The sequence below is a fragment of the Rhinoraja longicauda genome, chromosome 18, assembly GCF_053455715.1.
Source record: "Rhinoraja longicauda isolate Sanriku21f chromosome 18, sRhiLon1.1, whole genome shotgun sequence".
Lineage (NCBI taxonomy): Eukaryota > Metazoa > Chordata > Chondrichthyes > Rajiformes > Arhynchobatidae > Rhinoraja > Rhinoraja longicauda.
The window spans coordinates 32,125,330-32,148,359 of NC_135970.1; the positions used below are offsets into that span (position 1 = coordinate 32,125,330).

The 23,030-nt window shown below is 41.9% G+C and overlaps 1 protein-coding gene across 3 annotated transcripts in view; it reads left to right on the top strand.

Moving 5' to 3' along the window:
• lrp4 (low density lipoprotein receptor-related protein 4) overlaps positions 1-23,030 on the top strand; it is a 258,361-nt gene that overhangs the window by 229,450 nt on the left and 5,881 nt on the right. For 2 of the 3 annotated variants that reach the window (XM_078415462.1, XM_078415463.1), the window contains exons 32-37: positions 989-1,133; positions 3,312-3,425; positions 4,899-5,028; positions 11,374-11,444; positions 14,929-15,016; positions 16,012-16,153. In XM_078415462.1, the coding sequence (XP_078271588.1) occupies positions 989-1,133; positions 3,312-3,425; positions 4,899-5,028; positions 11,374-11,444; positions 14,929-15,016; positions 16,012-16,153 (690 nt within the window). Of the gene's footprint in view, positions 1-988; positions 1,134-3,311; positions 3,426-4,898; positions 5,029-11,373; positions 11,445-14,928; positions 15,017-16,011; positions 16,154-20,662; positions 20,729-23,030 lie in introns of all 3 variants that reach the window. The other variant, XM_078415465.1, reaches the window with a different exon arrangement.

Here is a 23,030-nt window from a genome sequence, read left to right on the forward strand (position 1 = left end):
GAAATGGTCTGAAGAAGGGTTCCAACCCAAAACGTCACCTATCCATGTTCTCCAGAGATGCTGCCTGACCCGCTGAGTTGCTCCAGCACTTTGTGAGACTGAAATTTGAATCTTCTTTCATGTTGTAACAATTCTATAACTATATTATCGAAGAATTAATCTTCCCTCCCTTTGCTTCTTGAAATAAAAACTGGCCATGTTAACATTAATATTATGCATTTAGTTGAACATTTAATGCAACAATGCACATTTTTCCATGGATTGGTGCCTGTGCTTCTTACAACCATCCTTGCAGAACAGGAATGATGGGCCGAATGGCCTGTTGTGCAATGTGGGCAACATCTCTACGCAAGTCCGCTGTCCACAGAGAACATGAGAGCAGTTAGGGAGGAGATAAGTCACAATTAAAATATTTATTGAACAGCATTTTTGGTTATTCATATCAAAGTATAAATGGGGTGGACTCTGGGCTTCACATTGTTAATTAATCTAAACAGATAAAACATTTGGTAAATGTTAATATTCATATTAGAACCCCTTAATGGTGCCAATATGGCAGAGGGGGTATGATTGGTGATCACAGATGAGAGTGTTTGTGCAACAAAGGAGAAATGTTTCAGTTAAATAATTGTAGAAAATTAAAATACTTCCACATTTATTTGAAACCGGAGGATTTTGTGAGGGGAATTGCATGTTTTCAGTACAAACAAAGTGCATAAGACTGCAGTGTGAAGCTGAAGGCGTGAAGTTGCCATGTTCAATCATCTCCAATTCTTCGTCCAGGTAATGATAGAAGTGTTGAGTGATTACTCTAGCATCATAAACGTTATTTAATCCCAAATTCTCCCGGCTTTTACTTGAAGAAGTCGTATTCCCGAATAGAAACTTCAATTGCATTTGGAATAATTAATCGTAGTAGAGTTGTGCATAGTTTTAAATTGCATGCATTGTTCGATGTGAAAAGTAAAGTCATTACCTTTACAATTAGCACGATCGGTGGATTTACTGGACGGACTGGCAAACCAAATCAGTGCAGCGTGTGGACAAATACACCGGTCGGAACAAGGAAACCATCCTCGCGAATGTAGAGGGACTGATGGACATCATTGTGGTCTCCCCACAAAGGCAAACAGGTATATAGTGAAGGAAATAGGCTTAATGGACTGTTTCTCGTGACATATGATGTTGGTTAGACTTGGCCAAATCTGTTTAAGGTTTGGTATTCTTTGCTGGGTATTTTGAAGGCAGAGATAGAAAACAATCTTGGTTAGAACGGGTGTCAAGTGTTATGGGGAGAAGGCAGGAAAATGGGATTAGGAGGCAGAGATCAGCCATGATTGAATGGCGAAGTAGACTCAATGTGCCGAATGGCCTAATTCTACCCTTAAAACTTGTGAACTTGGGTGGTTATTGAAAGTACAAGTTGACAGTGAGGGAAGTGGGGCATCTAGGAAACAGGGTAAATAAGGACCGGGAATGAAGCATGGCAGTTAACAGCACAGGGAATTGCAAATTAGAATGGCTGCTTCAATATCAAATTGTATGCAGAAATGAAAAGAAAGGAATGGAATAATAGTAAACTGAGAAAAAAACCCACAACTGACATAATTGATATGTTCTTTGGGCAATTAAATGGAGGAGGTCTAAATGTCCTGAGTTTAGCCTGCATCTAAAGCACAAATGCAGCAACTTCATATCATTTGGTGTAAGTCAGTCAGTGTAACACTGTTTCCTCATAATTTAATTTGTTGTAGCTCAGGCAAAAGCTATGTACGTTTGTATTTTCACTGTGCATATCCCCAACTCTGCACTATTTGGATATTGTGCTCCAGTAATCTCGCCTGCATTTTGCTGAAAATATCTTATGAGGTATTTTTTATATAATAGACAAAACCAACTGTGACAGTGTTGTAATTCTCAGATTTTTGTTCTGATGTTAAACATATCCATATATATCATGAATTCATGCCGAAAGCCCAAATGCAGCAACTTTCTGCCATTCAACCATTTCAGTAATAATCTAGCAAACATAATAACATTTTTATGCAACTAATAGCTGGGCAATGCAAATGATGCAATCAATTTGTAAAAATGAAACTATTGAAATAAAATATATATATAAACATAAGAGTAAAAATAGTAACACAAAATTAAACCGGATTATTTCATATTAATCAGAGATCTATCATATTATTTCTCCCTGTGTATATTTGTTTCATAATTATATAAATAAAAAATGTGGTGTCATTCAATGGCTGTTGAACACAAGTAATGTGTGATAACATAATGCATTTTATAACATACTGATGATGCATGCTAATGATGTCACGTGCGAATGATTACACTGATATTTTTTAAACGCTAAGACATCCTCAAACTGCGGAGCATCTTGGACAATACAGCTCACCCCCTCCATGACACTCTGGCCAACCTGAGGAGCACCTTCAGCAACAGACTGGTTCCACCAAGATGCAGCACAGAATGCCACAGGAAATCCTTATTCCCTGTGACTATCAAACTGTACAACTCCTCCCCCTTCCGTCATGGGGTAGACTGTGTCCTCTTCCTCCTCCCCTCCCCCCCCCTACCCCCACCCTCCCCAATCTTGTTGTGTTTTGTGACTGTTGGCAGACCAATTTCTCTCCTGGGATAAATAAAGTTCTATCATATCCTATCAGTTGTCAGACATTCAAAACCCAGTTCCTCGCCACCACCATTACAATGATTTTAGTTTTAATTTCTATTCAGTTTGTGTTTGTACAACAGTACAGCACTGCAACAGGTCCTTCGGCCCACAATGTCTGTGCCGAACCTGATGCCAAGACCAACTCTCATCAGCCTGCATATAATCAAAACCCCTCCATCCTCTGCATAGCCATGTGCCTATCTAAAAGTCTCTCAAAAACCACTATCGGATCTGCCTCTGCCGCCAACCCCGGCAGCGCCTTCCAGGCACTTGCCCCACGTATCTCCTTTACGCTTTGCCCATTTCACCCTTAAAGTTATGCCCTCTAGTATTTGATGTTCCCATCCTATGAAAAAGGTTATGACTGTCTACCGTATCTATGCCTCTCATAATTCTATGCACTTGTGTCAGGTTTTCCCTCAACCTCCAGCATTCCAGAGAAAACAATCCAAGTCTGTCCAGTCTCTCCTTGCAGCTGATACCCCCTAATCCAGGCTTCATTCTAGAGACTGCCTCTGCACCCTCTCCAAACAGTGTTCATTGCCGTATCTTCCATGTTGCTGTGAGAACATTCCTGTGTAAAATATTTCTCAACTTCGCTTTCAATGATTGAATTTGATTTTAGGTTCTAATTCGTGTGGCGTCAATAATGGAGGATGCACGCATTTGTGCTTTGCCAGGGCAGTGGACTTTGTGTGTGAATGTCCAGATGAGCCGGATGGGCGACCGTGCTCAGTGGGTGAGTGAGAATGTCAAGGCTACAAGCGCAGAAAATAGCCAGCAAATGACTAAGGTTTCTACTGTGGGCCGAAGGGCCTGTTCCTGTGCTGTACTGTTCTATGTTCCTTGGTATCAGCTTAATGATGACAAATACAAAATGAGCAAATATTCAAAACCTTTCGTTTCATCAAAAGATAATTTAGCATCTAGGCACACAGCAGATTTCTGCTATTAAAGACAAAATACAGAAAGTAGAAATAATGTGCATCCAAACATGTTTTACTTTTGCACACATTACATTTAAATAAGTGAACACACCGACATTTGCCAAATCTGATGGACTGCTTTTCCTGAAATAACACTCTGTCACATGGTTATTTTATGTTAGACTTTGCACACTTTGCATAGAATATGCACAGTATCTTTGAGCAGTTAATGATCCCAGGGATTTCATGAATTATTTCTGCCAATAATTGGATGGAGTTGAATAAGATTTACGAAATCCGTTTCCTCGGGTTTGTATGCATTTAATTTCCATGGTAATCACTGGGAGATACTTATTTTCCATTCTCGCTTACAAAATCCCTTCTACCTTCAACAATGGAGAATAAATCTTCAATTTATTTTTCCATGGTAATCTACAAACCATATTTGCTTCCTTGGAGTTAGCGGTTAGAAGCATAGACACATAGAAAATAGTTTCTGTCCATTTTTCCAATTTCAGATTAGGCTATTTCATTAAAACTTCTCTCCTCCAAGTTTTGAATTTGTCCTGTGGTAGTTTCTGTTAGTTGACCAGTTATTACCTGCCAATGGAGTAGAGGCACCATTCACCTTTTTCTTAAGAGACACAGCATGGAAACTGGCCCTTCGGCCCACTGAATCCATGCTGACCATCAATCACTTGTTCACACACGTTCCATGTTATCCTGCTATCCCATCCACTCCCTACACACTAGGGGCAATGTACAGAGGTCAATTAATCTACAAATCCGCACGCCTTTGGGATGTGGGAGGAAACTGGAGCACCCGGAGGGAACCCACGCGATCATAGGAAGAATGTGCAAACTCCGTATAGACAGCACTCGAGGTCAGGATCGAACCCGAGTCTATGGTGCTGCAAGGCAGCAACTCTACCAACTGTGTCACTGTGCTGCCTTTCTCGAGTCATAGATGCTCCAGTATAATAATAATGGATTCCCTGCATATCCATGCGCATATCCAAAAGTCTCTTAAACACCACAATCATATCTGCTGCCATCAGATATGGCAGTGCATTCCAGGCATTCACCACACTCTGTATAAAAAAACTTGCCCCGCACCTCTCCTTCAAACTTTTCACTTCTTATCTTAAAGCTGTGCACTCTAGTATTTGATATTTCCATCCTGGGTAAAGGATTCTGACTGTCTACCTATCTATGCCTTTCATAATTTGACATACTTTAAAAAAATGCTTAATCTATAAGTAAAGAATGAATGTGATTCCTTACAGTTCCCGGATACGTGGCTCCATTTTCGGAGACTACCAGTTCTGGTGAGAGAGCTGATGGTGCTGGCCCTCGTAAAGCTGTCGACTACTCTCCAGTAAAGCCCACGCATTCTGTTGAGTACACAAATGAAAAGTAAGTATGCGGATGGGAGCCTTTGTCTCTACCTACAGTGGGAATGGTTCTAATCTTAAACCTGAGTGAGGATTTGAAGGTCAGAGATTGCTGGACGTATCTTCACTCAGGATATTTGCATTTCCTTCTGTAAACTGCATTTCAGCAGAAACAATCAGTAGTCTTGCCTTCCCGATGGTGAATGTACTAGGGCCATAAATGCATATCATTCAGCCTCTGTTAGTGCAACATGAGCCACTTTGTGCCTTGTTTTATAGAGTGCAGCAAAAATATATATTTGTGCAGATTCATGTGAGATTTATTCAGTAAAAAATGACAAGTTTGCAATAAATCCCACGTGAATGTGAAAATTGTAAAAATCACGTGGATGTGAAAATTGAATACATTGCTGAAAGAGGAATTCATGGATTATTTTGAGTGTTATCCATGCTCCATTTGTTCATGGAGTCACAAGAACCATAAAGCACGGAAACAGGCCCTTTGGCCCAACTTGTCCATGCCAACCAATATGCCCCATCTAAGTTCATTCCATTTGGCGCATATCTTTCTAGAAATTTCCCATCCATGTACCTGTCCAAATGTATTTTAAATGTTCTGATAGCACCTGCCTCACCTACCTCCTCCAGCAGCTCGTTCCATATACCAACCACTGTCTGTGGAAAATGTTGCCCCTCAGGTTTCTATTTCATCTTTCTCTCTCTTTCTCTCTCTGGTTCTTAATTTCCCTACTCTGGGTAAAAGACTCTGTGCATTCACCCTATCTATTCCCTTCGTGATTTTAAACCTCTATAAAACCACCCCTCATCCTCCTGGAATAGAGTTTAGCCTGCCCCACCTCTCCCTGTAGCTCAGGCTCTTCGAGTCCTGGTTGCATGGTAATAGTGAAGCAATGCAGTAAACTACTTGATTGAGATTTCCTTTCCCAGCCATTGGAATTTTTTTTCCATGTGTGACTGGGCTTTTGGGCATTTCTGTGCCAGATCCATTCTGAACTGAGCAGTTTGCAGGCCAATTCAAAGAGGCACTCATGTTGTTGTCGTCTGTGTGACTTATTGAATAGGCTGGATAATGGTACCAGATTTCCCTCCCAGAAAGACATGAGTGAACCAGGTTAGTTTCTATAACAATCCCATTAGATTCAGGGTCACCATTACGATGCGATAATACTTTATTGTCAGATCAAGTCTAAAAAAATTCTTGCGTCTCAGCAGCTCCACTTGCAACATCAACAAAGACAAAGAATGTAAGGCAAGAAACAAGGATACATATATTCACCATAACATTACAATCACAAATGACGACACATTCAAGACCCTTCAACGTACATTTGAACTGGGATTAAGTTCTATGTTTAGTTTCCGGATTGACTGGTACACAAAAGGGTGCTTCAGTCTAACCTTATTGGTGCAGCTCAGGGTTGTCTGATTTACTCAACAGAGATATTAAAACTGTATCATCAGAATACTTTAGAATGTATTGATTTGGTTTATCAGTACGACAGTCGTCAGTTTAAAAAATAAAAAGTATAGTTGAACTCACACAACCCAGTGGAGCCCCAACATTGGTCATAATGGCAGATGAGAGTGTTTTGTTCACCTTTACGAGCTGGACTCGTAAGGAAAGAGGCATACCAGTGAATCAAGTATGGATTCAATTCCTGCTGGACCATTTTTGACACCATAAAGTCTGCTTGTATTGTATTGAAAGCTGAAGAAAAATCTAGAAAGAGGGCTCTTGCACAGGTGTTAGGTTTGTGTAAATGTTTATAGATGATATGAATCAGAGTGGCAACAGCGTCTTCTATACCACAACCCTGCTTATACGCAAATTGGTAAGGGTCAAGTTTGTCTTTTGTTGTACTGACAAGATATTGGAGCAGAATTCTTTCTAGAGATTTCGTAATCACTGAGGTAAGGACTATCGGTCTAAAATCCTTATGTTCTTTTGGACATGGAATTTTGAATAATGGTTTTATATGCAAAGTTTTGCGTAACAGAGGGATAGTGTGTGTATCTATGGAAGCCTGAAAGATTGGTTGCCACACTGGAGCCAGCCCTGTTGCAAAGTTCTTCAACAGAAAAGCACTGCACTCATCCGGCCCAGCGGCTTTCTTGGTATTTGTACACCGAAATGTTTTCCTTACTTCGTTGACAGTGATGACAATTCTATCAGAGGTAGCAGGTGTAACAGTATTAAGTATTTCGGTGCACTTAACGGAATTATCTAATGATTCAAATCTGGTAAAGAAGGTGTTCAGATCATTGGCAAAACAAAAATCATTGTCTGTCACAATAGGTTTAGTTGTAGGTGACATTCCTGTCATAGTTTTCATGGTATCCCACAGCTTTTGGGTTTTGTTGCTTTAAAAGCGTTTTCCAGAAGCTGTCTGTGTGCCAATTTTGCTTCCCTCAATCTAATTTTCAGCTCTTTTTCTGTCTGTTTAAGCGCTCCAGAATCTTTGCTTTTGAAAGCCACTTTCCTTGTAATTATAACCTTTTTTATGTCCTTAGTAACAAATGATTTATTATTTGGATAGATTTTAATCTCCTACACTTAGACACATAAGGACCGTTAACATTTACAAAACACTTGTCCAGGATATTGTCTTTTCTGGTCTGGCCCGTGACATACTGTTCGAAACCGGGTAACACAGTCTCCAAGTTACACTGGTTCAGGTCCCTGAGCACCATTGCCGGTGCGTCTGGGTAGCGGAGTTGTAGCTCGTGAACACAGTCAGCTATGGTGCCGGCCGCCTGTGATGTTTTGCCGAAACAGCAAAATACACCCAAATTCTCTAGGCAAATAAAAAGGTCTTAACGTCATGCCGAGGATTTCTACATTGGGATCACAGATCTTACATTTAACTGAGTGTAATCGGCAACATAGATCATTTATGTACACGCAAATACCGCCTCCCCTGGTTTTCCCTCGAGTCTGCATCCCTGTCTGCGCGCACAAGGGTGAAGCCAGGGACTTCGAAGAGAGAGTCGGGCATTGTACATTGTAGCCAGCTTTCCGTGAAGCATAACAAAGAAGCCTCACGAAACTCATTACAGTACCTTGTGTATGTCCGTATCACGTCCACTTTGTTGCTCAAAGAGCACAGGTATGTGAGAACGATAGATGGAAGAGGTAGCCGATTGAATCTCCGCCGTGGGTGACTCTGAATGCCACCTCTCCTTCCTCGTTTCTTTCTCTTGTTAGTTCTTAACAGCTCCTGAGGGATGTTACCCACCATAGAACGGTAAAAGTGGCTTGATGTCATCTCCCGAGTCGACCCGTATAGTAGCTCCAGCAAAGCCTCTCGACTGTACGAGCGTGCGGGCCGCGGCTCCTCGCCACTCAGGCGTCTTGTTGGAAATTGCACCGACAGACATGGTCCGCAGAGGCCAACAATGATCCACAGAATTAAAAGCATAGTTTTCAGGATACTCTACTCACACTTTGCACGAGACACAACAAGTTAGACAAACATTAAACAACAAAGCAAAACACAAGGCAAACAAAGCATACTGTGATATTAATTTTTTATTCCAAATATAGTGAAGGCCCCAGCAGGCATGGTGTGGTTTCAATTTATGGCTTCAGATTACTAATCAAGAAACTACAGAAGCTGGAAAACTGCAATGAAAACATCAATCCTGCAAACACTCGCTCAGTCAGCAGCTGAGGAGAGAGATGCAGAGCCAACAGGGTCAGGCTGATGATCTTCCATCACATCCTGGTGGAATTCTGATGAAAGAACAGTAACTCTACTTCTCTCTTCGCGTACGCTGCCTGATCTGCTGAGTGTTTCCAGTAATTTCCGCTTTATTCACACCAATAGTCCAGATTTCAGGACATTTTGTATAGTAATCTGACCATTATACTTACAACTCCCCAACACTCCTTCAAAAAGATCCAAAATGTTGTCTGGAGTTCACGCCTTCTCCAAGGGAAGCCAATAAATTAATAGTCAATGGCTTGACATGTTAGAAGTGAAATTGATTCTGCTGAATTTCATTTTTTCATCAGATAATAAGAATCACAATATCAGCGTTCGAGAAGAAAGTTTGTAGTTCCCATTGTTTGCAAGATGAGCACTGATTGATGAAAAATTGAAGTTCAGCAGAGGCACAAGCAAATGAGTTAGTATGTGATTAACTCGCAAGAGTCAGCAATAGTGAAGGACCTGTTTCCTTACACCAGCTGTGGTAGGAGTTACTTCCCACGGCAGGAAAAGTCATGTTTCAGCAATATTGTTGAAAACACCAGACCTGAAATGAAGTATGGAAATAGATCTCCCTCAGCCATAAACAAAAGTGACACCAAGCAGGATGTACAAGAATGTTTATCATATTGTGTGATGTGAATGCTCCCACACTGCAGTATACCCACAACCTGTTCTTACCTCAAGGGGAATAGGAATTTGATTATTTTACAAAATACCTGCTGTTATATCACTTTGGAGTTTTACACATCGTAGCTCTGACGTTGTTTATGGCTGGGAAACATGATTTAGAACATGTACTTTGTGTTTTTAATAATATTCCATGGCACAGGAATTCTGGACTTTACAGATATGTCAAATCTAAATGACGTCTTTCAAATTGAAAGCCACACTTTACTTGAAGCCAGTGAGGCAGTACTCAGGATACGTACTGAAAACTGTCCATTCGCCAATTTCTCCCCGAGTAGTTTTCTATAGGAAATTCTGTATGGAATGGGCTTCCGGTGGAAGTGGTGGAGGCTGGCTCGATTTTATTATTTAAGAGTAAATTGGATAGGTATATGGATAAGAGGGGATTAGAGGGTTATGGTCTGAGTGCAGGTAGATGAGACTAGGTCAGGGAGAATGGTCGGCGTGGACTGGTAGGGCCGGACAGGCCTGTTTCCATGCTGTAGTTGTTATATGTTGTTATATGTTATATAGTAATCCATATAAAATTTTACATATGCCTGCTCTATTTAGTTAAAGTCATAGCAGTCATACAACCCAGACACAGTCTTCAGCCCATCTTGTCCATGCTGACCAAGATGCCCCATCTACACTGGTCCCACCATGCTGTACCCTTTCACACTGCGTTGTGCGTTAGGGAGCTTATCCATGCTTTTCAACTGCAGAAGGGAGGGCTTCATCTTATAGACAATAGACAATAGGTGCAGGAGTAGGCCATTCGGTCCTTCGAGCCAGCACCGCCATTCAATGTGATCATGGCTGATCATTCTCAATCAGTACCCCGTTCCTGCCTTCTCCCCATACCCCCGCTCCGCTATCCTTAAGAGCTCTATCTAGCTCTCTCTTGAATGCATTCAGAGAATTGGCCTCCACTGCCTTCTGTAGCAGAGAATTCCACAGATCTTCTGTCCCATCTGCCCATAGAAGCAGTCATAAATGGCCAAAAGATTGGTTACTGTTGCAATTTCTCCAAAGTACAGGTATTCAGGGACTAAAGGAATATTACTCCTTACGGAGACAGCCCAGGTAGACAGCCTCCTGCCAGAAGTGCCTGCCTGCAGCCCTGGAGGGTCACCCTAGCCACCATGCACAGGGACCTCTCCACTAGCCTTTCCCTGTCCCTCCAAGCTCCTGGAACCTCCACACCCACTCCCTTGTAGCATCCAGCAGCAGCACCAACAATAACAGGAAGACTGCTGCAAGAATTGTGCATATGCCGAGATCTCAAGGTCATAGCTACAATGCTAAGTTTAGGCAGCTGCAAGATCTTGGAATCGACAGCTAACTGGAGGATCTTGACCTGAAACGTCAACTATCCATTTCCCTCCACAGATGCAACCCTGCCCACTGAGTTCCTCCAGTGGTTTAATTTTTGCCCCAGATTCTAGCATTTGCAGCCTCTTGTGTCTCCTTCAAAGGGATGTTGCTGACAGTCATGTACAAACACTTGAATGAATGAATGATACTTTATGAATTATTCTCCATAACAGTTGAAATACTTAATTAATTGTTTGAGTGTTTTACAACATTAAAATGTTTATCTGTGGCATGAGAACCCCCTTGCATTAATACCAGATACACAAGAGCTTACTGTACAAGAAGACTGCAATCTTGTGGATGATTCCAAAATATTGTTACTGTGTCACTTTCACTATTTAACACCAAACAAAGCATTGATTATTTTCTGCGCTAATTTTATGACAACTATCTCATTGTAGTTATGAGGCAAATGATGTGTCATTTCGGACGCACTCGAAATATATTATATTATCCGACAGGTAATGTTACACACATGATAAGCCATGAAATGATTACAATCATGCTGACACGTATTTTTACATATTTAAATTGTCACCAGGGAAAGTAATTCCATGGAAGATGCTAAGTTTACTGTGTTTTACCTCCAGCTGTTCTCAGAAAGATGCAAATCAAGGTCTCTGTAATCAGGATGAAAGCCAGGTGCTGCCGGCAACAAATGGTATGTTTTCCACTAATAAAATGTCCTCTTTGTTAAAGAGTGATTAGTTCACACACCACTTCCCTGTATTAGTCCCTTGCTGATGAGTGGCTATGGCAAATGATTGAGGGGCCATTCATAGTTATACTTGGGAAGGTTGTGGTAAGCCGTTCTTTTGACCTGCTGCAGTCCATTTGAATGCACTCACAGCAAGCCTTTAGTTGGGCCTTTCCAAGATTTGATCAGATGGCGATGATGTAGTGGTAGTAGGGTAGTAAGGGGCAGCAGTAGAGTTGTTGCCTCACAGCGCCAGAGATCTGAGTGCAAGTCTGACTACGGGTGCTGCTGCCCAGTTTCCTTCCACATTCCAAAGATGTGCAGGTTTGGAGGGTAATTGGCTTCTGTAAATTGTCTCTAGTGTGTAGGATAGAACTAATGTATGGGTTATTGCTGGTCGGTATGGACTCTGTGGGCCGAAATCCCTGTTTCCATGCTGTATCTCTTCCATGCTAAACGAGTGGGTGTCCAGGTTAGGATGGTGTGTGTCTGTCAGCAGGTTTAATGTGCACCTGCTTCATCTCTTGTTCTGGAAGGCAGGAGGTTGGGCTTTGGAGAGGCTGGGTCTTGAGGTTTTGAGGTCTTGCAGCAATGCATTCTGCATGTAAGCGATGCAGGAAATGCGCAGCAGTAAGATGATAAAATAACCTGATCAACTCACTGTAATTTCCTGGATGCTATTGAGCCGTACAGCATGGAAACAAATGCAATTAAAAGTGACAGTTAACTTAGTTATCCGTGGGAAAATTATTTTAATCTTCGTTAGTAAAGTTCTCCACCTGGTGGCCTAGGTGAGATTCAATTGAAAACATTACAAACTGAAATTCACAGAGTGCTGGAATAACTCAGCGGGTCAGGCAGCATCTCTGGAGAACATGGAAAGGTGACGTTTCTGGTTGGGACTCTTCTTCAGACTGAGAGTTGTAGGGGGAGAAAGCTGAAGAGAGGTGAGGGCAGGACAAAGCCTGGCAAGTGATGGATGCAGGTGAGGGGGGTTTGATTTGCAGACAAAGGCCAGAGATCGTAAGTGATAGGAGCAGAATTAGGCCATTTGGTCCATCAAGTCTACTTCGCCATTCAATCATGACTAATTTATCTCTCCCTCCTAACTCCATTCTCCTGCCTTCTCCCCATAACCTCTGACACCTGTACCAATCAAGAACCAGGAATGAAAAGCCAAAAGACTGTGAGATAAGGAGTGAAGAGTGAGATGTGATACAGGGCGAAGGGGGAGATGGGATCATAGGAGAAATGGGTTCGCATCCAGATAGGGCGCAGAAATGAGAGGGGGGGGGGAGAAAGAGCAGAGAAGGAGGTAATTGTTTGTTGGTTAGTGACCTAACATTGGAGAATCCAACATTCATACCGCAGGGTTGTAAGCTACCCAAGCGGAATATGCGGTACTCTTCCTCCACTGTGGCCTCACTCTGTCAATGGAGGAGGCCCAGGATGGAAAGGTCAGTATGGGAATGGGAATGGGAGTTAAAATGGTTAAAACCAGGAACAATGTATGAATAGTGCTTTCAATAGACAATAGGTGCAGGAGTAGGCCATTCGGTCCTTCGAGCCAGCACCGCCATTCAATGTGATCAAGGCCTCCTCTTGAATGTCACTAAAACAAAGGAGCTGATTGTGGACTTCAGAAGGGCTAAACATCCAAGGACGTACACGCCAGTGGAGATAAATGGGTCGATTGTGGATAGGGTGAGCAGTTTTAAATACTTGGGAGTCCGCATCGCAGAGGATCTGACGTGGGCAACGCACATTGCCGCACTGGTGGGTAAGGCTAAGCAGCGCCTTTACCACCTTAGACAACTGAGGAAATTCAGAGTGTCTCTGAAGATCCTTCATTGCTTCTACTCTGGGGCTGTGGAGAGCATCCTGTCCGGCAACATTACAGTCTGGTTTGGGAACAGCTCTGCCCAGGACAGGATGGCCCTGCAGAGAGTAGTGCGTTCGGCAGAACGCACCATGGGAACTACACTCGTCCCCCTGCAGGACCTATACATCAGGAGGTGCAGATCCAGAGCAAGTAAGATCATGAGGGACCCCTGCCACCCCAGTAACGGACTGTTCCAGATGCTACGATCAGGCAAACGCCTCCGCTGTCACGCTGTGAAAACGGAGAGGATGAGACGGAGCTTCTTCCCACAGGCCATCAGGACTGTCAACTTTTATAACCCCAGAGACTAAATTTTTGTCGACACTAATAGTAACTTATTAACTTTATTTATATGCTGTAACTGTAATTCTTTTTGTGCACAACCCGCAGGCATTGCCACTTTCATTTCACTGCACATCGTGTATGTGTATGTGACAAATAAATTTGACTTGACTTGACTTGACTTAGGCTGATCATTCTCAATCAGTACCCCGTTCCTGCCTTCTCCCCATACCCCATTTCATGATATGTTTCATGTGCAACTATTGACCTTTTCTTGTACATTGTTTAGTTTTACCGACAAAGCACTCAGTCGCAGTCCAGGGTAGTCAAGACTGACGGGATATTTCGTCCTGAAGTTGGTGTTTTGCCCGGCATTGTTCACAAGTTGTTAAAACCAATCTCAGCCAGACCACTAGGTGGAGATGTTTACCTGTGGAAATTGAAGGAATTTCAGAGAAAGAGTGAGCAGCTATACCGACTTTAGTTGCACTGGGTCTAAGAAGTAGCCTCTTGGAATTTTCCACTATTTTGATAAATCTGGAGGGAGTCTGAAGAAGGGTCTCGACCCGAAACTTCTCCTACCTTCGATTTAAATCAGCATGTGCAGTTCTTAATCTGTCTGAATAAGGGTTCCGACCCAAAGAGTCACCTCTCCATGTTCTCCAGATATGCTGCCTAACCCATTGAGTTATTCCAGCACTTTGTGTCTTTTTTTGTAAACTGGCATCTGCAATTCCTTGTTGGGCTGCACCATTGATCATCGTTTTTTCCCCCACTCTAATCAATGAATAAATAACATTGGTTTCAAACACATACTTCAAAATATCCCAAAGCTCCGCCATTCGATCAAGGCTGATCCTGGCTGTTTCCTTCTGAATAGGGTGACTGACACATGTGACACATGAAGCTTCCTTTCTCTTAAAACCATTGCTGCTGTTATTAGAACCAATTAAAGAAAGCAATGTTCCAGGAAATATGTTGTACCTTTCTGAAATAATAGTATCTGTGGGTAATGTTTATAAAGAAATGTCAGGCTGACCTGATGAACTGTCCAGCCTTACACAGCCATGGACTGACATTTGTGAACAAATGCAAGTTCGTTTTGGTTCTGCTCATTCTTTGCTATCTTTGGACAAGTAAAACTTAAAGTGTTTAACTTATGTTGTCTTTAATTAAAACTTCCTGATGTAGTGTTCATAATTTATTTCATTAGAGAAAGATATTACATTCCAGTTAGCATTGTTTTATCTATGAAACTGACTAATGTTCTTATGCTTGTTGCAGGTGAAGGTCTACATATAAGCTACATCGTTGGAGCAGTCCTGACAATATTAGCAATCCTAATTATCATTGCTGCGGTTATAATATACAGGTATTGTGTTTTGGTCTTATTTTTGTACCACTCCAAGATGCTTTCCATTTCTTAGAATTTTGGATGCATTTTGCAAGAAATCCTTACTATGCAAAGAATAAATCATCAATTCAGCGGACAGATATTTACTCAGAAATTTGTCCACAATATACTCTAAATACATTATCAAGCACCATTTGTGTATTTTACTAGAGTGGGTGTAGAGCATTATCAACCAAAGATGAATTGCTAGGCAAATCAGCAAGTTATTTAATTGATGTGACCCATATTGGCAGGACTAGGTATGTTATTCCAACATGCTCTATCATCTTCTTGACATAGTATATTAAACATAACCTGCATATTGAGTAAATATTGTTACCTAATTTAAATACTGCATCCTCTAGTTATTGAATGATGTTGTTGGCACACGACACAGGTAATATATTTGCAAACTTGCTGATTATTTCATAGTGTTGTTGATCATACGCCCTATCAACTCCATGTGTGGGTTTGCATTATTTTCTCTTTGATAACATTCCTGCAAGTGCTTTGCGACATCAAAGGCACTTTATAAAGGTAAGTTCATTTGTTGTTTAGGAACTGGAGTGAAATCTTCTGGAAAGTCGTAATTAAAAATAATAAGTTTCTCATGGTATCAAAAACCAGAGGAAATAGGTTTCAGATGAGAGGGGCAAGTTTTAATACGAACCTGAGGGGCAACTTTTTCACTCAGAGGGAGGTTGATATATTGAATGAGCTGCCAGAGGAGGTAGTTGTGAAAGGAACTGTAATAACATTTAAAAGACATTTGTACAGGTGCATGAATAGGAAAGGTCTAGAGGAATATGGGCCTAATGTGGGCAGATGGGACTAGTGTAGATGTGGCATCTTGGTCAGCACGAGCAAGTTGGGCCAAAGAGCCTGATTCCGTGCTGTGTGACTCTGTTACTGTATTTCATCTGTAAAGATTGAATCCTTTTGGAATGTGCAAGTAATGTTTTTCCTATCCTCAGGCACAAAAAGTCCAAGTTTGATGACCCTGCTGTGAGCAATCTAACCTACAGCAATCCGTCCTATCGGACATCTACACAAGAAGTGAAGATTGAAACGGTGCAGAAACCAGCTCTATATAATCAGCTGCGGTACAAGAAAGAGGTAAAACTGCCAAGGGCTTTACTTTATCAACTAATTTTTCAAACTGATAGACCAGGTTAGGAGATCTCAGCTGAAAAGAACTGCAAGGCAAATTTGTATTATGTTGTGAAGGCAGAACTTAGACCAAACCTTATGCAAGCAGAGGAGGGAGATTTCGCAGGTTTAAAGTCCTGCATATAGCAAGGATATAAGAGCATGCAGGATAGCATATTTGCCACAAGGAAGAGAAGCTATATGCTGAAAGCCTGTAAGATAACCTCACAATATTTTGATCAATTTAGGGAAATGAAATGTTTGGAAAAATACATGTGGAGATTAGAAATAAGTCAGTGATTGGCTTAGAAATGTCAGGGGATCCTCCTCAGAGGCATTTAAATTGATCAAAGTGAAAATTGAATCACAAGAGACAGCAGATGCTGGAATCTGGAGCAAGAAACAATTTACTGGAGGAATTCAGTGGGTTGAACAGCATCTGTAGATGGAAGGAATGGTTGCCATTTTGGGTCAAAAGGATTGAGAGTGGAGTGGGATGACAGTATAAAGAGGGGAGAGGGAGTGGCGATCTAGAAGTGGGAGGAGTTTGGTGGATAAGGGAGGGCTGAAGATGGAGACACAAGGAACTGCAGATGTTAGAAAGTTGAGTAAAAGACAAAGTGCTGGAGTTCCTCAGCAAGTCAGGCAGCATCTCGGGAGGGAATGAATAGTCTACTTTTCAGGCCGGGATTCTTCTTCAGACACAAAATTAAAATTAATCTGGTTGGGCCTGAACTGGGAGGTCCGGAAATGCAGCTGGAAGCCACGGGGCACAAGATGGAGGTGCTGGTAAATGCTGCGGAAACGCATCTGGCTGTGGTAGTGAGTCCGGGATAGAACATGGTCTTAGAGCAGGAGAGCAGCAGAGATCACAGAGGGGAGCAGTGAAAGAGGATCGCACAGAATTCCCATTGAAGAGAGGAGAACTTCTTCAAAGTAAACATATCTTGACGAGATTTGCAGATCTCGTTGCAGCTGCCAGAAATGACAAAGGTTGATGTGCAGGAATGTGGAGACGTGGGATGAATGGTGAGGATGAGAAAAACTCTATTCCAAATCCGTCTGGAGGGAGGTGGGGTGAGAGCAGAAGTTTAAGAAACAAAGGAAATGCGAGAGAGGGCTCATCATAAAAGGGCAGGAATTGAATTGAATACTTTATTGTCACATGTGACAAGTCACAGTGAGATTCTTTGCTTACATACCTTGCCAAGGTATGCAAATATCCGCCCATAAAGGGTGGTTATAAAGTTACAAATCACCACCCGCGCCAGTTCCCTTTGTTCTCTCCCTCTCTCTCACAGCGGTCCTCCCACACCGGGTCCTCCATTGTCCATTGTTCTTCACGGCGGTCCCCCCACGCCGGGTCCTCCATTGTCCATACGCCCACCCTCATGGCGGTCCCCCCACGCCGGGTCCTCCATTGTTCATACCCCCACCCTCACTGTGGTCCCCCCACCCCGGGTCCTCCATTGTCCAATGTTCTTCACTGCGGTCCCCCCACGCTGGGTCCTCCATTGTTCATTGTTCTTCACGGCGGTCCCCCCACGCCGGGTCCTCCATTGTCCATACCTCCACCCTCATGGCGGTCCCCCCACGCTGGGTCCTCCATTGTTCCTTCCCTCGGCAGCCGTGTCCTCACAGAGGTGTCCGTCCTGCTCCGTTGGTCGGCGCCATCATCGACCGCCACACCGACCTCTCCACTAACGCTGCCAGGTCCTCAGTGGTGCCGACCCTGCCCCCAGCCGCGGGCTCCGTAGACCCAGGGGCCTGCTGCAGGCTCCGTCGACCTGTGAGGTTCCGGCCCGCGAGGTCCGGGCTCCGGCCCGCGAGGTTCCTCCGCCGGCCTGCGGTGGAGGAGACATACTTCTCTCCCTTTTCTAGATCTGTTTCCAGCTCAGAAAAACCATCCATTGGCATTTATTACAAACCTCTCTCTCCCACTACTTCCTGGACTATCGTTCTTCCCATCTTGTCTCTTGTATGGATGCCACGCCTTTCCCTCAGTTTATCTATCTCTGCCGCATCTGCTCTCAAGATGAGGACAGAAAGATCCTCCTTTTCAGGAAACCGACTTGATGACTTCCTTCTCTCACATTTGCTCTGTTTCCCAGACTTAAGCTGTCATCCCACTCCCTCCAGACAGAACAGGAATGGAATTCCCCACCCTCATCCATCTGTTTCTGGTTCCATCAGGTATTCATCTCTCCCATAATGACTCCCATTGTCATCTCCTACTCACAATTCCTCCGTCTTTGACGCATCTGGTCCCAAGATGAGGCTCTCCACTCAAGGACACCCGAGATGTCCTCTTTCTTCTGTAAATGTGGCTTCCGCCTGCCATTGTGAACGGGTCCTCACCCGTGTCTCCTCTGTCCCGTAGTTCTGCTCTCACTCCCCTTTCCACCGGATGGAACAAAGAAAGGGCTCCCCTGATCCTCACGTTTCACCCCACTGCATCCAACAAATCATTCTCTGACATTTTTGGAGCATACATGCCATTGTTCATGTTGAGGAGTTTTGTGCCAAGTAGTTGGGTCAGAAAGCTGCACAGCACAGAAACAGGCCCCTAACCACATCCGCCGACTTTCTGCACTAGGTCCGTGCCCTTGATGCCTTGCCTATTTAAGTGCCTGTCTAAATGTACTGATTATTTCTAGACACCACCACTTCCTTTGCAGTGAGTTCCAAACATCTGTATCCTCAAATCTCCTTTAAAACTCCTTCTCATCAAACACCGATGCCCTTTTGTTTTTGATACCCCAATAATGGAGATAGATTTTGACTCTCTACACCATCTATGCCTCTTATAATTGTATGTACCTCCATCAGGTCACCCCTCAGCCTCCTTCACTCCAGGGACAACGATCACATCGTTGATATCCACTCCCTCGGCATAGTCAACGTCACCTAATCCAGGTAACATCCTGGTAAATCTCCTCTGCACTCTCTCTCTAGCACAACCACTTTGTGTCTGTTGTCTGGCAATCAGAACTGCACACAATACTCCAAGTGTGGTCTAACCAGTGTTTTGTAAAGTTACAACATAACATCACAACTTTTATACTCCATGCCCCAACCTATGAAAGCAAGTGTACCATATTCCTTCTTCCTTAATCTTTCTACTAGTGTTGCCACTTTCAAGAAATTATGGACTGGAACCCAAAGTCCCTCTGTTCATAACCATTCTCCCTACCATTTACACCCAACCGCTATTTGATTTCCTAAAATGTATCACTTGGCACATTGGAATTAGGTTTTATCTGTCAACACTCAGCCCAGCGTTCCATCTGGTCAACATCCTGCTGTGGACCGAGACAACCTTGCTCACCATTCACAACACCGCCAACTTTCACACCATCTTCATACCCTCTACATTCACATCCAACTACTAATAACAACAAGAGTTCAAGCACCAATTTTGCAGTGCACCAATGATCACAGGCTTCCAATCAGAAAAGCACCCTTCTACCACGACCCTCCTATTAGCAAGCCAATTTAGGATCCAATGAGACAGTTGCCTTGAATTCCATAAAGATCCCAAAAAACCTAATATAGTAAGATAGCTCACATGGAACCAATAGAATCGGTGTAATGAATGAGAAATGTAAGATGAGGTAAACTAGCAACAAGTATATGGTACTCCATAGCCTAATGTTTTCAACAAAACTGACAGGCCCTTTGAAAATCAACTTCTCTTAACATTTATAATTGGAGACAAAACATCCAGCTGAAGTGAGGGGAGACAGAAGGGATAGTGCAAAGACGACAGATTGAGAGGGCAAAGAGAAAGAATTAGACTGGTAGAATAGAAGTTCACTCTGGTGTGTGTGCTGAATGTAATGTGCTGGAGATAGTTCCAAAATTTGAGTTGACCCCGATCAATAAGTAAGATTCAATACATAATCATGGCCAAGGAGGCATTTCAACCCAATTGTTTTATATAACGGGCCAATTCTTGGCCCAGAACACCTCTGGTGACCATTGGAAACTTTGAATAAGCTTGCAAGTCATTCTTAATCACTTATTAGAAATTAATATTTAAATGATTGCGCACCAGTTCAATGTAACTTGCAGTGCCCTTATCCATATCCTGTGATTATCCTCTCCTTTTCTTGATCTGATCTCTTAAAAACCATAATGCTCCTCTATAAATGCTATTGCAATGGAAATGTGGCATTCTTTGCAGCATCTTTTCTCTACCACTGCACTCTTCCTCAAACAGCAGAGATATAGGGTGGCAGTCTTGCAGAACAAGGGCAGGACCTTGAGATTTGAGTGAAGTCAGGATAAAGGATGTATGTGTAATCTAAGGGATGGTTTTATTATTCCTTCTTCACCAAGTTTTTATATGAAATGGATAGTTCTATTAGCAACCTAGTGCACAGTATGGAGCATCAAGTGGCTCAACAGTAATAAACTGAAGATTCAAAGTCACTGATATGTTATATTTTGGAAATCTCTTTTCCTTGACTACAGCTGTCTGGTCCATCCGCTAGTCTTTCACCTTTCATTTTCTGACTGCTACTTCAAATATTACCTCAGGTACATATGAGCATGAGTGTGTGACCTGCACACCCCTAAATCCAACTGTTTCCATCTGTTTGACTTGGGCTGCTATAATACACAAGGCATTTTGCAAATTTGGAAACAACAGGTGTTCCATGACTTATGTTTTAAAGTGCATTTATTTATTAAATATAAAAATACATTAAAAATAGAGAACATAGACAGTACAGTGTTGCAGAACAATTTCTTCAAATTTTATTTAAAATGGACCCCGTGATAAGCTATGCTTTCCAAGTATCCATTTTATTAGAATATTAAAAATATATATAAAAGTGAAAACTTAAGCACAAATACATCCAAGAAGATGTAACATATAATCATGTTAATTCTTTCAGTATGAATACGTGCACTTTCTCTGCTTTGCTTATGACGAGAGTTTAACCTAAATCAATGCGATTAAATGTAAAATTAATAACTTTTTAGATATTTAAGATTTTCATAATGCTGTAGCATGTATTATTCATTCATTATTTTTTGAGATCAAAATTATTAGTTTGCAAAATGCAAATGCTTCCATAACAAAAACCATTTAAAATTCATGGCTTTTTAAATCTGCTTTACATCCTTTTTAATAACAAACTAATTTGCAGCCAAAGCATGAAGATCTCCCAAGTTGTGCATGCTGTTTTCTGCAACTATCTTTGCTTTTTGTCCCCTAAGGTCAGAATCATTTCAGATCAGAATTATAATTATTTTACTAAATACTGTACATCTTATATATATATGGGCAATGCTAAACATTTCTTGCTCCTCTCCCCGAAGTGATTATTTGATGTTACTTTCTTTCACATTTAAATTCGGTGCATCCCTAAAGACTGAAGTTTCCCAAGTGCAATGCTAAAATGGCAATCTAGTGGATAGGACCTCAAGCAATGAAGAGAATTGTTCTCTCAAATAAATTAATGAAAATAAAATCTAGTGGTTGCTTTTAGAAGCAAATGATGTTGTCACTTTTATTGTCTCTGCATCATGCTGGAAACAATTAACTCCCTGGTAATACTGATAAAATCTACTCTGATGGCACATCTAACATGGCAGGATATTTTTTTCTAAAACATGAAACAGTGTAAGTATATTTGGTTGAATTTGATTGATCGATTAAATTTTATACCCGCAAACCTATTTTATATGGTACTGGGAATCTGAGATAAGAAATTTGGCTTCTTTTTTTCAGAAAGGGAAACATAAAATAAATTAACAAAATTAAGAATACTCTGAATTCAAACTGAAATGAGTGATAAAGAGCAGACTGTTAGTGATCTGCCTGAGTATACGTTACATTGTTGGCATCCATCCATCTGAGAGAGAGAGATGATAGTGCGGCTTGGATGTTGTCCTGCTTGGAGAGCGGAATGAAGATACACTCCTTCCGTGTCTGTCGGGAAGGCAAAGACAGAAGGGCAGATAGGAAGATGCCGAACAGAGTAGGAGCGAGGACGCAGCCTTGCTTCATTCCACTTCTCATTACTCCACTTTACCTTAATCAATAACAAAAGGAGACATTTTCATCTATAGCCTAAAGTGGGTGTAAACGATGATATAATTTCCTGTTAAATTGGGTTCATTGTTAAATTGAGAACATTGATTGGGGGGGGAAAACAACAGAAGATGATAGTGAGAACAGAGGAAAGAAAGTGAGAGAGCTCTGACAACAAAGAAATAAATTAACAATGCAGTGATTGTGTTTGGGAGTGGCGTGGGGGGCTCTATACACATGTAGACAATCTGTTAAAATGTGTTCACACTTTCACTAAATGTGCTGTGCATTGTACTTTACTTGAAAAATTTAGTATGGAATTTCAAAAGCAGATCACAGTGTGCAGTAGCTATTATATTACATGTTCAGCATGAGTGAGGGAAGATTAATTTCTTTGCATAATGTTTCGAAACAATATTGCTGGAAATGATTGAAAACATTTGATTAAGGATATGACAATAATAAACCTGAAGCTATGATGTGTGATAAAATATTTTCCCACTTCATCACAGTCATCATTTTTCATAGTCATCAACAAACCGATAGACAAAATACTGCAAATGATGGAAATCTGAATGTAAAACAAAATTACTGGAAATTCTCAGAGGCCCAGTCAATTACTGAGAGATTGCAGCAGTAATGACATTTCAAGTCAATGGCATATTTCATCTAAAGTGAGAGAAATTGCAGATGCAACTGTTTATGACCTGGGCTTGTGATCTTGAGTTATAGGGGAGATAGAATAGTTTGGGACGTTTTTGTTTGCAATGTAGGAAGCTCTGGGGGATCCTATTGAGGTGT